The following is a 14,384-nucleotide window of genomic DNA, read 5'->3' as shown; positions in this document are numbered from 1 at the left end:
CGTTTCCATAGACAAACAGCACATGAGTAAATGCAGGCACACCTGGAAGAACGAGCCCCGGTCTGCAAAGATCTCCTCTGCTGTGCAGCCAGGGCCGCTGGCTTCCCTGTCCTCCCCTCCTGCTGCGCTCCCCTCCCTGGGGGAGCCCTGTGGGCAGGGCCAGCATCCCGACACCAGCCTCTGCCATCGCCACCTCTCCCCTTGGGGGTGGGGGATGCGGGCATCTGGGTGTCTCTGCCCTGCTCAGCTTGTGAGCTCCTTATCAAGCATCAGTGTACATCATCTGTTTTACCACCCTCCTCCTTCTCTGCCTCCTCCCTTTCAACTTCTTACTGGTTATCATACCAAAAAAATCTATCTGCCCCCTGTTGTTTCATTTTGTTAAGTCAAAAGCTGCCCTAAACCACCGAGGATAAGCATTAAAATCATGCCAGCGATCTAGATCTACTGAGGAAAAGTTACAAATCAACACATATAATATTCTGCTTAATCATAAAAAATACTCAAAAGTGCTCAAACCCTTATTTTTAAAGGACCCAGAAAGCCTGCAGACTGTTAAATTTCCTGCCTACATTGTCAAACTAAATGCCACCATTCAATTACATTTTAAATACTTCATAATGACTTCATGAGCACTGATGCCACTCAAATTCAAAAGGTTTTGTCATTTATTATCAGAGATGTACAATGCAGCATGTCTGCTGGCATTGCGTTAAGGTGGCTCTGTGGGCTAACAGGAGAATCTATCTTTAACAATACTTTGGGGGTAAAATATGAAACTGGCTCGTTCTGTTTGCAGGGTTAGGAACTCCCAGATGTCCGGATCATTCTTAAATACTCCCAAGCAGCTCTGTACCAGGCTCCTGGCCAGCAGGACGGGAACCCAGCATGCTCTCCTTTGAGCCGACAACATGTCCTGTCCTGAGTGACAGTGACCGGACTGAGAAACAGTGGCTCTGGCTGAAGGACACGTAGCAGCTTTACAGGTCCAGAGCTGGCACACATCGTTCTGAGCCAGACGAGGGTCATGATTCTTTTGTTGCTCCTCGTCATTTTAACCCTGCGATAGAATCAGCTGAGAGTAGGCAGGACGCTGGCTTTACGACACAGAGGCAGGCTGCACAGTACAAACCAGAGGCAGTGCTGGTGGCCACTCACATGGACACGCCCTCCACAACCATCCATTAATAATTACCTCCTGGAGGGGCCTGGCGCACAGCACCATCAAAAGTGGAAGTGAAGGGCACCTGAAGTGGGAATGTATATCAAAGGGAAAACACTGCTTGATTTACAAAAATTCTTTAAGCACGATTTTTCAGAACTGTACTGAAAGGGCAAAGGGAAGTCAGCGCCTACTCAGTTATAGGTACCATTTCAAATGGTACAACTGGCATCCGTTTTACTATCATTTCAGATTTCAAGCAATGCATCCCAGGGCAATGTAACATGAACTGCATTTCGACATCTTGCCTTAGGACCACTGTGATCAATCCTGCATTTGTGAGTCACTGGATGCGGGAAAGTGAAGACTGGCTTTGGGTTACACTCCTGGTGACATGAGCCTCAGTTTGAACCTGATCGTTGCCTGGGCTCCTTTCAGGACAAGCGTTTTATGGCTTCACCGTGATCAAAGGCCCTAAGAGCACTGCTATAAAGAAGCTCACTCACTTGCACACAACCAGGACCCTAGGTGTTAACAGAAGATTCCTATATATGCTGCCGCAGGCAAAGTCTCTCAAAATGACCCGGAGAAGGATGCACATGCCGGCTCACGTGTTCACTGTGCAGCCACGCACGCTGCCTGCCGCAAGCAGTCCTGAAGGACAGGCAGACACTTTACAGTAAGAAAGTACCCCAGCCACGACGTGTGGCCTCCATAACTCGCAGCGTACATCATTGGCTTGACTGAAACATTCTTAGGGAAATTTGCAGCAGTAACATATTACTTCATTAAACAAGAGCTTCCCTGAATCAAAAATCAACAGAGCCAATTTTCTAAGAAAGAGACTAAGGATGACAAAGCACTTGATACTCCGATCTCATAAAGTGGCTTTTCAGGCACTTCCCCAGCATGAAGCTGGTCGACCCTGGGCTCTTCACTCACATGATCATCTAAACTTCAGATCCCCAAGCTCCCCAAGCAGACAGGACAGTCTATTCTTAGATTCTGTACTAAAGACTGGAAAGGAAACAAATTAAACTGTGCTTTTTTTTTTAATTTGCCTTACTTCTGTTTACTTACATTTTTATTGAAGTACAGTCAGTTTACAATGATGTGTCAGTTTCCGGTGTACAGCACAATACTTCAGTCATATAGGAACATACATATATTCGTTTTCATATTCTTTTTTACAAGTTACTACAAGATATTGAATATAGCTCCCCGTGCTATACAGTATAAACTTGTTTAAATCGTGCTTTGAATTGTGCTCTTCTTTACACCAGAGGTTGGCAAACTGAGCCATGAGCCAAGTCTGGCAAACGACCTGTTTCTGTGACTCAGGTTGCACTGGGACACAGCTCCCTCATTCATTCACGAGTTGCCTACACCTGCTTTTGCACTGCAATGGTAGAGCTGAAGAGTCGTAACAGAAAACACAGAACCTAAAATATTTACTACCGTCTCTCTGCGGAAAAAGTTAGCCAATCTTGACTACAGGGAAAGTATATCTTAAATAAGCGAAGATTCTCCCAAAACAGATTTTTGCAAGATTAAAGTTTTTAAAGTTAATGTCACTAGATGTCATTAAGAAAAAAACCTAAGCAGACAGGCACATTTGTAGTGACACCTTCCCATGTCATACTCTAGCTCCAAGACAGCGAAAGAACCTCACCAGACCCAGACAAGTCTTTACTTTGTTCAAAACCCTGCTGGAGGTGCCTCACTCCTCCCCGGCATCCAGGTCAAAAATCCTAAGGAGAGCCAGGACTATGTCCTGGAGGAGGTGCTATCTTCTCTGTTCCTTAAATGATGAATGAAAACTGAACATTAGGAATGAGCTGATGACAGAATTGCTGAGCAAAGGCTCAGAGGCAAGGCCTGGGTTCTATTTTAAATACTCACTTCTGGGTGAGGCTGTGGTACCAGGCACCAAAGACTGACAACCTCTATGCCAGATGAAGGGATTTCTCATTTTGATCACTTGATTCCCTGGGAGTCTGCTTGACACAGGCATCTGCCCAGAACTAAACCATTTAATGAAAATGAATAAAACAGACTGATAATTCTCAGTGCAGAGAGTACACTCTGTGCCCGGCTTCCCCCATCTACCAAGAAAGCAGTCAAGCTGGTATAAAACCTTTCAACGCCAAATAAACATTTATTTGAGTCTTAAACTGCAGCACAATTTTAAAATGTAAAGCAAGTTTGGCCTTAAGGAGCTATAGTTTCAATACGGAGTCTGCCATCAGGAGTGTGTGCCTAAGTGCCTTTTAAGAAAAGCAAAACACAATGCGGCAAAGGAAACTCCTAATGGGTAACATTTCCCTACTGTTTACTGTGGTCTGTACGTATCAGCTGGACTGTTGGAAAGTAGCTTGCACACATGGTGTCCTTTACCCACTTTGGCAGGCACCTCTTAAGAATAAACATATCCATCCACATAATGGCCTCCTCCTTATTCACACTCAAAGTAAGTGAAGTTAATTTTATTAATGTAATCTAATATTCAGGCCATATTTAAGTTTCTCTAATTGTTTATAAAAGTGCTTATATCTGCCCCCACTCTCAGAATCCAATCAAATATTTCTTATATTGCATTTGGTTGTCATGTGCCATGCTAAAGCCAGGCTAAACATCTTAGGCAAGGAGACTGCTCAGGTGCCGCACACTTCCTATGGCATCACATCAGGAGGCCTGTCACGTCAGGCTGTCCTGTGAGGCTGGAGAGCTTGATGAGGGTAGGGACTGCTGGAACTCTCCATTTTAAAAGTACCTTTTCCCTTTTGTAATCAATAAATATCTATGGGGTGATTCTTAGATTATGCAAACACTATATTCCAACTAGCTTATTAACATTCTTACACAGTAGGCTTAAAAATCATGATTTTTCCATTTTATAATTCCACCATATTTTAATATTAGTGTCCTTTTTAAATAAGAACTCTTCTTTTTGTCCAACTTTTATCTCCCTTTTTGAACATCACAGTAGACACATGGATTTGGTTTCTGTTCCATTTTTTAAATATACTTCCATGACTCTTCCTTTTAATAAACTGTCCCAAACTTGCCCACAGCAGCCTGTTCAAGCAGGTTGCCATTCTCATTGACATACCTAGCCTCATTCTTTGAGCAATTCCTTGTTTTCTGGCACAAGATGCTCCGGGCTCAACCTCGTACTTTTCTCAACCCTAGCCTTGGAGTTAACCACTTCTCCAAGGAGACCTAATTCACTTCAGTGGAGAATGGTATTTAGAAACCAGGATCTGTGCACTGAGTGAGCTCACTGTCACTGGGATGGCATTCAGTCAGTGAATACAGATACAGCAGTGTCTGTGTCACTGGGTCATAATGATATGCCCAGCCTAATCCAATACTATTGAATTAACTTCTTCCTTTCCGTATTTGTATCTCTCCTCCTCCTACACTGAGAATCACAATCTCCAACATCATATCAATGTACTCATCTATTTGTTCAATCCATCACATCATATAGCACAGTTCCAGAACTACACCAATGTTACTAGCAACAAGACTACGAAGTTTAAGACTTCCCTCAGCTTTTCTTTTTTGTCCTTAGAGTATATCCCATTCTGGGTGTGCAAAGTCTGAGAATCGATTCTTTCCTCCTTCCGGCCAGCAATCTGACCTATAGTTTAGGTTCCCTTGTTTCTGTTTATACTCAGTTTTAGGGTTTGCTTTTCTTCATCCTTTTCGATTTTATGTTTTTAATACGTTGAACATTTGTACGGTTTAAAAATCAAACCATACAAAGCGAGATGAAGGAAGTCTCACTCCCACTTCTTCACCTCACCCACTTACCCACCATAGTTAACCATTTTTATTAATTTTGAACAGATCTTTACTTCTTCAAACACACACAAACACACATACACTTCTTTGCAACTTGCTTTTTCAGTCTATCCTGGAACTTACTCTACACCAGTTCATTTTCTCATTCTTTCTCAGGATTGCATAGTGATTCACTGCGTGATGTATGACAGACGCCAGTCTCCTGTATAGATGGGCATGTAAGTTGTGTTAGAAAAACTTTCTGTATTTATTCTGCATTTGTATATCTTCAGGGTAAATTTCTACAAGTAGGGCTACTGGATCAAATGGTAAATGCATATGTACCTAGATACTGCAACCCTCTTCTTCGCAGTGGTCGAACTGTTTTCACTCCTGACAGCAATGTATAACAATTCTGTTCTCCCACAGCTTTGCCATCAGAGTTGCCTGTTGAAATTTTTATTTTTTGTCAGTCTGACAAAGGAGAGAAATGGTATCTCAGGGTAGTTTTAGTTTGCATTTCTCTTGTTATAAGTCGATGATCCTTTCAAATGGTGAAGGGTCATTATATAACTTTTTTGTCTATTAATGTCTTTCGCATTTTTTTCTACACAATTTTTGGTATTTTTTTTAACTTGCTTTTTAAGAGTCCCATATTATAGATTTTAGACTCCATCTATGATACGTGACAAATATTTTCTCCAGCTTGCACTTTGGTTTATTTATGGTGTACTTTTACAATGCAAAGCTTTTAAAATATTTAATGACATCAAACTTATCCTTTCATTGTTTCTGGAACTTGAGCCCTAGTTTAAAAGTCTTTTCCTACTTCTAGTTATAAAGGAATTCACCCTTGTTTTACTCTAATGTTTATATAATTTCATGTTTATTACATTTGGATCTTTAATCCGTTTTGAGTTGATTCAAAGGAAACTCTTAACTAAAGGCAAGTATAACTTTTATCTTCAAGTCCATGATATTCATGTGTTGCAGGTAAATACCGAAGTTCCATGAATGATCTCAGTCAGCACTTCCAGTGAGACACACTCCTGGGGAACCTCAGTAGGAGGCAGCCAACCAGCTCCTCTCCCAGCAGAAGGCTTCATTCAGACAGAGTACAGGATTTAGGAGAGTCGTCTGGGTACAATTTTGATAATCTCTTTTTCAAGCATGATAGTATCAACTATTTCAGGTCAAGCATTTGTTTTCTTACTTAAAGATCTAGCCAGCCACACAGAGGCATGAGGGAGTTTCTTAGGGAGTGGCAATGCTCTAATCTGCTGCTTGTGGTGGTGACTAGTGACTGTACATATGGGTAAAAATTCAGATAACTCTACATGCAAAAAAAGATAGATTTTACTGTGTATCAGTTATCCCTCAGTTAGATATGACTTTACAAAATTAACTGTAAAGTATCTTTCTGCGAGGGGAAGTAGGGGGAGTATTCCTTAAAATACTAGAGTTATGGCAAATAGTTATAAAAAATACAAAGTTAAAAAAAAAAAAAAACAAGGAGGCGTTTCCTCCCTGGTATCTGACGAGGCTGCATCCTCTACTCTGTGTAGTGCTGCTCCATCCCTGTACGACTTCTGCCAGCCAGTCGCCTGGCTCGTAAGGATGAAAGGGAACCAGTGGGCCATGAAGACGACGACGAGCATTTTAGAACGTGAGAACATGCGGGGCAAGTGAGATGTGACAAAGAAAACAGACTTTGGGGAACTGAATTCATTAACCCCACACACGCTAAAAAGACTCAGTCTCCTGGAGCATCAGAAATATTAGCAAACAGAGAAAGAGCATGTGAAGTGAAGGGGGCGACTACCTGGAAAAGCGGGGGTGGAAGGAGCTCACCTGCGGCAGTGCCGCCTGGAGCACACCCAACCCCTGTCGCGTCGTCAAGGACAGGCTGCTCCATCAGGCGCCCCGGCCCTTGCTCAGTGCACCCTCCTCTGCCTCACTGGCACCCACCTATCTCCTTCCCTTCCAGAGGGTCCACCAAAATAATGAGCACCAACAGGCGAGTGTGGGCAGGTGCCAGGCATTATCTTATTTGATTCTCACTAACAATTCTATGGTTACTACTACTTTATATACAAGGGGAGGGGACTTTGAGACCAGGCAGCTTGCCTGAAGTAACACAGCCAGTCAACAGTAGAACAGGAGTGACGCCACCTCTGAGGCCACAGCTCCTCCATACAGCTGGTGAGGGGAGCGAGACAGCACTCTCTCCTCCCGGGTCATCACCTCCAGGTTCTCACTGGCCCCCAGGTTTTTAATGTACTACCTAAAATTCTTTGAGTTAAATGAATGTTTGATTTTTTTTTTAACGTAAGGGAGAAAAACCTACAACTTGCTATTAAGGGCCTGCTTAATGTGACAGGCTATCATCCACATAGCAATTTTGGCAAAAATGTTCAACCACACCTTTGGCCTCATCTCCCAGTTTACAACAAATAGGGGGACTATGGAACAAATCAAATATCACTACAAGGACACAATCAGACAAATTCAGACCATGGGATGCTCAACGAGACAACTGGCCTGGACTCTTTAAAAAGAGGATGACGTGGGAGAAAATGGCAGGGACTGTTTATTATTAGACCAATGAAACACAGCAAACAAATGTACCACATGAACTTGACTGGATCCTTGTTCAGAGAGGTGGAGGGAACAGCCATGAAAGGTATTTTAAGACTGCGTCTTAGGCAGTACGACTGAACTTTCTCAGCTGTGGGAAATGGCTGCACGGGAGACACTCATTCCTAGGAGAGTACTTAGGGGTGAGCCATCATCATGCTGCCTGCAGCTCTCACGTAATTCAAAACAACTGCACATACACCCCACACTAATACATATACAGAAAACGCATGTGGGGGGAAAACCTCAGTCTCCAGTCTAAGCACTGCTTCCCTCCACCCTGCTAAGTTTTCTCAGTGGTTAACAGTTCTAAGTCCTGGACTTGAGACCGTGAAGCATCCTGGAGCTGCCCCCCTACACTGAGAGAGCACACAACACGTCCAGGCCCCAAGAACTCAAGGAGAAGGACGACAGGGGCGTGCTCTCTTCAGCGCAGACAACTCTGTTAGAGACCAGAGTGCTGCCTTGGCTGTAATGACTCTCTTGGCTGAAACCCTACTTCTCTGCAATGGAAGGTTCTGCGTGACCACAGCAGGCCTCTGACAGCCAGAAGAGGCTCCCAAGGAAGGGGCCACTCCACCTCCAGTTTTTTCTTTTGCTGGAGAGCCGAGAGTTAAGCCTCCGAGAGGCACCTGGAACAAAAGGCTGGATGTCGTCCTCCAAACACAGTGCCTGCACACTTCAGGGGAGGTCAGGGGAGGTCAGAGAAGGGGAGCATGGTGAGCAAGGGGCAGGGTCCTGGAAAGCCCTCCTTCACCCCCTAGCTCTGCACTAATGCCTGGGGTCAAGGGAGGGGACTCTGGGAAGCTCAGAGTCGGTATCTGATGGAAAAGACAATGGCAGCCAAGATGATGCATTAACTGAGTCCTCCTCGAAGCCAGGGAGGTGTGGCTGCTGTGGGCCGGCTAACACCCGGATTAGGCGGACTCTGAACAACCCTGCCTGGCTCTTGGGGTTTTAAAGGCTTTGTATCAATTCCTGGAAAGAGCCCAAGGGTGGCCAGGACTAACATCACAAATCAACCGGAACAAGGAGAACTGTTGAGACCTCACTGAAAGCAAAGTGCAGGGGATCAAAGTCCAAGGGAAGAAGGAAGAAGGAAAAGGTCAAGTGGGAGGAGAGGGATGGAAGAAGCAGCCGTCACAGAAGCTGCCCACCCTCCACAGGCAGAGGCTCTGAAAAGCACTGGTCACAGAAGTCATACAACACGACCTCCATTTCAACACAAGCCATGATCTCTGGAGGAAAGGAAGCCACTTTCACCCCAGGTTGTGCAGGTAAGGAAGGAGGGTCTGCACAATGTGCTGCATCAGACACCCCTGTGTGGCCTCAGCCAGGCCAGCCCGTGGAACACATGCCCCGGTGGAGTGCTTATGACACAGCATCTTACGCTGGCATTCTGAGCTCACGCTCAGGTTTGCAAAGGCACATGTCCGTTTCACCCTCACTGTTTCCCTATCAATTCTGGTTATTTTTATGACGTGAAAACAGGTTTCCAGGAACAGCACACCACTCTTCACCAGAGCGCCCATGTCAAACGAGGAGCAGAGACGATCTGGCCACAGCCCGCAGGTGGGTGACGTGTACACTTTCTCCCTTCCTCTGCTCTAGACCTGCAGTCATCATCTCAGCTTCTTCACAGTGCAGGGCCCGCCCCTCACAGGCATGGACCACAGCCGGCCTCTAGGCCCCACGTACCCGCTACACATTTAATGCAAGGGAGTACTGGGTACAAGGCAGGTGTTAAGCAAACACATAGAGAAACATCCAGAACTCAAGACACACATGGCAAACCACTCAGAGTTGGAAAAGTCTGAAAAATCTCTCCTAGAAATCATGAAAGCTGAAAATGAAAACCGCTTCCTTCTGCAGCTCTGCCTAAGGAAGTGAGTGTGAACCACAAACACACACCAACAAACGTGCACAGGCCCCCTGCAGTCCTTACGGCAGAGACGCTGGGAGAAGAGCCCACTCTCAGCCACGCGAGCCTCTCCCTCCCGCACTGTCCCAGCCTCACATGCCCGCTGCCCCAGCTGCTTTATCTGTTTGTTTGATCCTGTTGTGATCAGGAAGTAGATCAGAAGTCTGTTAAGGCGCCAATTCACAGGATGATGAGGGCCTGTGTCAGCGAGCAGCAAAACTGAAAGGTTTCTCATGTTACTCATGCTCCCTAACTTCCCAAACTTATTTTTAGGAAGAAGCTTATAATAATCTACAAAAACGCAATGATGGCAAACACCATCTCATTTTCACAAAAGGAAACTGGGAGCTGAAGAGGCCATGTGCGCAGAATCGTTAACACTGCCTCTACCTTACCGTGATCGCTAGTTTCACTCCCCCATGGGCAGAGGGAGAAGAAACTATTATTTGCCACATAGTGAAAGCTAACACTTTGCACTGGGAACAGTAGATTCTGACCGCCTGTGGGAATTACAGTTTATCATTACAATATTCAACGGCTTGATTTTATCTAGCACTGGCAATGCTGCTGCTCTGACTCTGATGAGTCCCCTGGAAAAGACGCCGACTCCATCCTGGGTACTGGGTGCTGAGTACCAGCGGTGGGTCCCCACTCTACTGAGGTCTGAGTGCCAACCTTGCTCTGCTGGAAATGCTAGTGGAGAGGGATAACTGGCCACTCTTGAGATCTCTGCTCTTCTCTTTGGAAACCTGGGGGCAAGGGTGTGAGAGGTGGTTTAGCTGGAAGGGGTAGCCCTGCCTCTTTGGGTGCAGTGGCAGGAAGGGAAGCTGTGGAAAGAGGAGTCAGAGCTTTAACAGAAAGGGGTGAAGGACAGGGAGATGCAGAGGACGGGGAGATGGGACACATGAATACAAAGGGACGGCAAACAAACCCGACAGTGGTGACCAACCAGGCAGAGAAGGGAATGCCCCTCACCCACCTCACCATCTAGGTTCACCTTTGTCCACTGGGCCCTCAAATATACGCTGAACAAAACTGAAAAGAACATACCAACAACAGCGTGAGGCTCTGTGGAGCTGGAAACCATGCCACAGAGTGCCTTCTCACCGTCTCCCTAGCAGACAGAAGCTGGAAGCAAGGTCCCAGGCAGCAAGAAAAAAGTGCTGTTAGCACAAAGAGCAGAAGTTCACCACATGCAAGGAAGGGCCAGAAGCATGAGGGAAGAGGGGATAACATCGCTGGGTGGGGGTGGGGGTGGGGGTGGGGGTGCTCCCACACCCTCCACAGTACCGAAGGCAGCTGCTCAAATTCACTCACTCATAGGGATTCCTTAATCAAGACAAACAAGGCACACTCCGGGCTGTTCTTTCCATCTAGGGATTGAAAGCAGGAACTGACACCCAGAGTGTGGACTGGAGCTAAATCCATCACTCAGACACACCCCAACACGCTCCTTGGCTACCTCGCCCCACACGGTGGAGTTCCCTGAATTCGGCTTCTGTGCCTCTCCTCTAGCATGTCCCTTTCTGTCCCCCTACCCCAATCCTTGCCTGGGTCCCTGTCACCTTTCTCTTGGATTTCCCTAATCCCCTGAAACTGGCCCTTCACCTCCCTATACAGAGCACCAAGTAACGCGTTTCAAGGCACGGCCCCCGTAAGGCGAGTCCCCTGCCAATAAAGGCCTTGACTTCTCCGCGCCCTGCTGATAATGCCCCAGCCTTGCCGGCTGGTCCACAGTCTGGCCTCCGCGCTCTGGTCAGGGGAATCACTCACCAGGCCATGACTTCCTGCCAACTTTGTTCCCATCCTTCCCAGGATGGAAAAGGCTCCTTCAACCCTCATGAGCTGAGAGCGAACCAAGTCTCCAAGACACATCTCACAAGCGGCCACCTCCTCGTGACTCTGCCCCTTCAAGGCCCCAGCAGGACATTACTGCAAACCCCTGACAGCACAGGCTGCCCTTTATACCGCAGGGTGTGCACTCAATCAGCACGACAGGGCCCTGTCCCCTGGCATCCTTCACACAGATGGTTCACTAAGTGTCCGCAGGACTCAGTCACTGAGTACCTCTCTCCTTCTCTTTTCCCAGACACAACCCTACACCCCAATGTTCACAGAAAACCCACGTCCCAAGACAAAAGCACACCAAAGCCCTGGCAGGACGTATTCACTGATGTGGTTATTAGACATGACGCCTGCCTCCTGATTTACAACTAAGAAAATGGCCACACCTCACTAAGGATGGGACTCACTGATTCTCACACCACCCAGCAGTAGGGGTGAGGCCTTCCTTGACATCTCCCACAAAACAGAGGAAGGAAAGCTGGTCTCTCTGAGCCTCCTGGGCCCAGAGCACACACACAGGAACTTGCATGTGCACACACGAATGTGTACGTACACACACCCACACCCACACCCACACACTGCAGCGCTGCATGTCGGGCCGCTGAGCCATCCCAACAGGGGTGTCAAATCCCCCTCCTATCCTTTCTCAGCTCCTTCAGGGGAAGGACAGGGGTGGGAAGGGGAGGGGCAGGGTCTGCAGCACTGACCTAAACTGCGGTTCAGGTCTCCTGTGCCCTCCCATAACTGAAAGCGCTCACAGAAGCTCCCCCAGACTCTCCCTCCTATGTCAGCACTGTAGCTACCGCGGCCAGGCTCACCTGTCGGCGAGGCCCGGCCTCCCTGATGGGAGACCAGGGTCAAGCCGCACCTGGCACCTGCTGTACCACAGTGAACATGTCTCTCATTCTTGCTTCAAGTCAACCAACAATTCTCAACTACAAGCACTGCCTAAGTTTATAAATGGTTTCTGCTACAAGTTCCCTGATGAGTTATCTGTTTCGGAAAAGAACATTTCCCCCAGAGAACCTGTGTACAAGGTAAGGCCCCTGAGTCAGCCCACAAAGGTTTTTAATCCATTCTGGCTTTGAAATACAGAACCCTGAATGCTGTATCAAAAGAATGAAAGATGCTGCCAGCCAAATTTAACTACCTGGTCCCTAGGAGAATGAATCGAGTCCTCCCTGGAGTACCTGAACATATCTCCCTCCCTAATGAGTCCATGACACTCTGCCCTCCCCTCAGGGCTCACTCACCTAAGAGACTTTCCTTTGTGAGGTAAGGGGTCTGCTCAGCATCGTAACTACAGGCAATCCGGCAGGGGGCCTGCGAGGGAGCTGCCGTACCCCTCTGAGGACGTTGTCTGTGCCACCAACCAGAAAGATCTGACACTGTTCTCCCCGTGTTCTCCGGTCCCCCCAAGTAAAGGTCACCCTGAGGATTCTGACTCACTGGAACACAGGCCTTGACTCCCAAGCTGCCTTCTTTGCCCTCTGCCTTTGCTCCCGCTTCCCTATCAGGGAAGGCAAAGACAGTCTAATGGAGTGAGAGACAGAACCTGCATGTTTACTCTGCTGCCCTCCCCGCAGGAAGGGCCTGTCCCCACAGGCTCCACCCCCAGAGCAGTGCCCTAGGGTGAAGGAAAAGGCTGCACAGGGAAGAGGGGGGAGGAGGGGACAGGAGAGGACAAAGCAAGCCTGCAGGAGGAGGCAGAAAAGGACAGTTCTCTTCCCTCCCATGCCAGCTCCACACCCACTGAAGCTGGGGCCTGGGATGCAAAGCGGAGTCCTAGCACCAGGGAGGGGAGCATGGACAACGGAAAAAGATACAAACAAAAAAGGACGAAGTGGAATAAGAGCCACATTAGAAGAATGTACACAAGATGCATGCGTGGGAACTCAGAGGAGAGAACAACGGAGGCTTTGGAGGATCAGGGATGCTTCAGAGAGGGAAGAGGCAAGTCGGACGGGGGTGGGGGGGCTGCCAGGAGGACAAGCACAGGCTGGTGAGACAGCAGGTGGGGGCTGAGGGGGCGCTCAGCCCCAAGTGAGTGCAGGGAAGAGGACTGCAGGGCTCAGGGGCGTGGCTGGAAAGGCTGAGGGACAGAGAATCAGGAAGAAGCCTACAGGATGGGCATACCCCGGTTTTTAAACAGGGAGTACCGTACCCTGGTGGCACCCAGCAAGACGTGAGCAGTGAAAAGACAGCACATCGAGCGGGGCAGAGGAGAGCAGCCCTAGAGGCAGGGAAACCAACTGGGAACTGAGCAGAACAGTCCAGGCCAAAACTCCAGGAATGGGGGCAGAGAAGGGGCTCTGGAGAGAAACACTGCCCTGCCAGTTGGTGGGCTGGAAGGAGCTGAAAGTGAGCCTGAGTTTCGAGCCTACACAATTGGGTGGGGAGTGGTCCCACTCACCAAGAGAGGAAACACAGTGGGGCTGGGGGAGACGCAGGGCAAAGGCCACTAGGACACACCTCCCCACACTCCGGCCAGTCCTTCCAAGCAATCCCAATTTAGTGCCCAGTCTCACCTGCATCCAAAAGTTGTCTGCAGCAAAGTTGTGATTCCCACGCAGAAGAAAATGGTCCCGATGAGCTGGCTGGTGGCCCACTGGTCATACCCCACACACATGGCGTCAGCCAGCAGAAAGGGCACCGCGATTGTGCCGCTGAAGCACGTCAGGTAGTGCTGCGGGCAGCAAGGAGACAGAGGTGGAAGAGTAATCCTTCTTTGTATTTTTCTGTTTCCTAACTCCTGGTGTCTTTAAAAAGAATCCCATATGAAGAATTTGTTCTTGTAGATACACATTCTCACTATATGCCAAATCATATCTCTTGTTCAGCATTTCTCCTTCCATTACATTTTCTTGTCTTATTACTTACTCGTATTGTCACTTATGACTCATACGAATCCAGGCCAGCATGAAGGAAGTACTCGGTACAAGCACTGGTGATGTTTTACTTATGTAATTGTTACTGGGGATGTTTGGTTTTTTTAAATGCTTTTTAGCATCAATTGCTATAACCATAGGT

The 14,384-nt window shown here is 47.7% G+C and overlaps 1 protein-coding gene across 6 annotated transcripts in view; it reads right to left on the bottom strand.

Annotated features, from left to right (window-relative positions):
• SLC23A2 (solute carrier family 23 member 2) overlaps nucleotides 1–14,384 on the bottom strand; it is a 111,624-nt gene that overhangs the window by 28,019 nt on the left and 69,221 nt on the right. For all 6 annotated transcript variants that reach the window (XM_072943852.1, XM_072943851.1, XM_072943853.1 and 3 more), the window contains one exon: nucleotides 13,883–14,040. In XM_072943852.1, coding sequence (XP_072799953.1) covers nucleotides 13,883–14,040 — 158 coding nt within the window. The remainder of the gene's footprint in view (nucleotides 1–13,882; nucleotides 14,041–14,384) is intronic.

The sequence above is a fragment of the Vicugna pacos genome, chromosome 19 (genome assembly GCF_048564905.1).
Source record: "Vicugna pacos chromosome 19, VicPac4, whole genome shotgun sequence".
Lineage (NCBI taxonomy): Eukaryota > Metazoa > Chordata > Mammalia > Artiodactyla > Camelidae > Vicugna > Vicugna pacos.
This window is presented reverse-complemented; position numbering and strand designations above follow the sequence as displayed.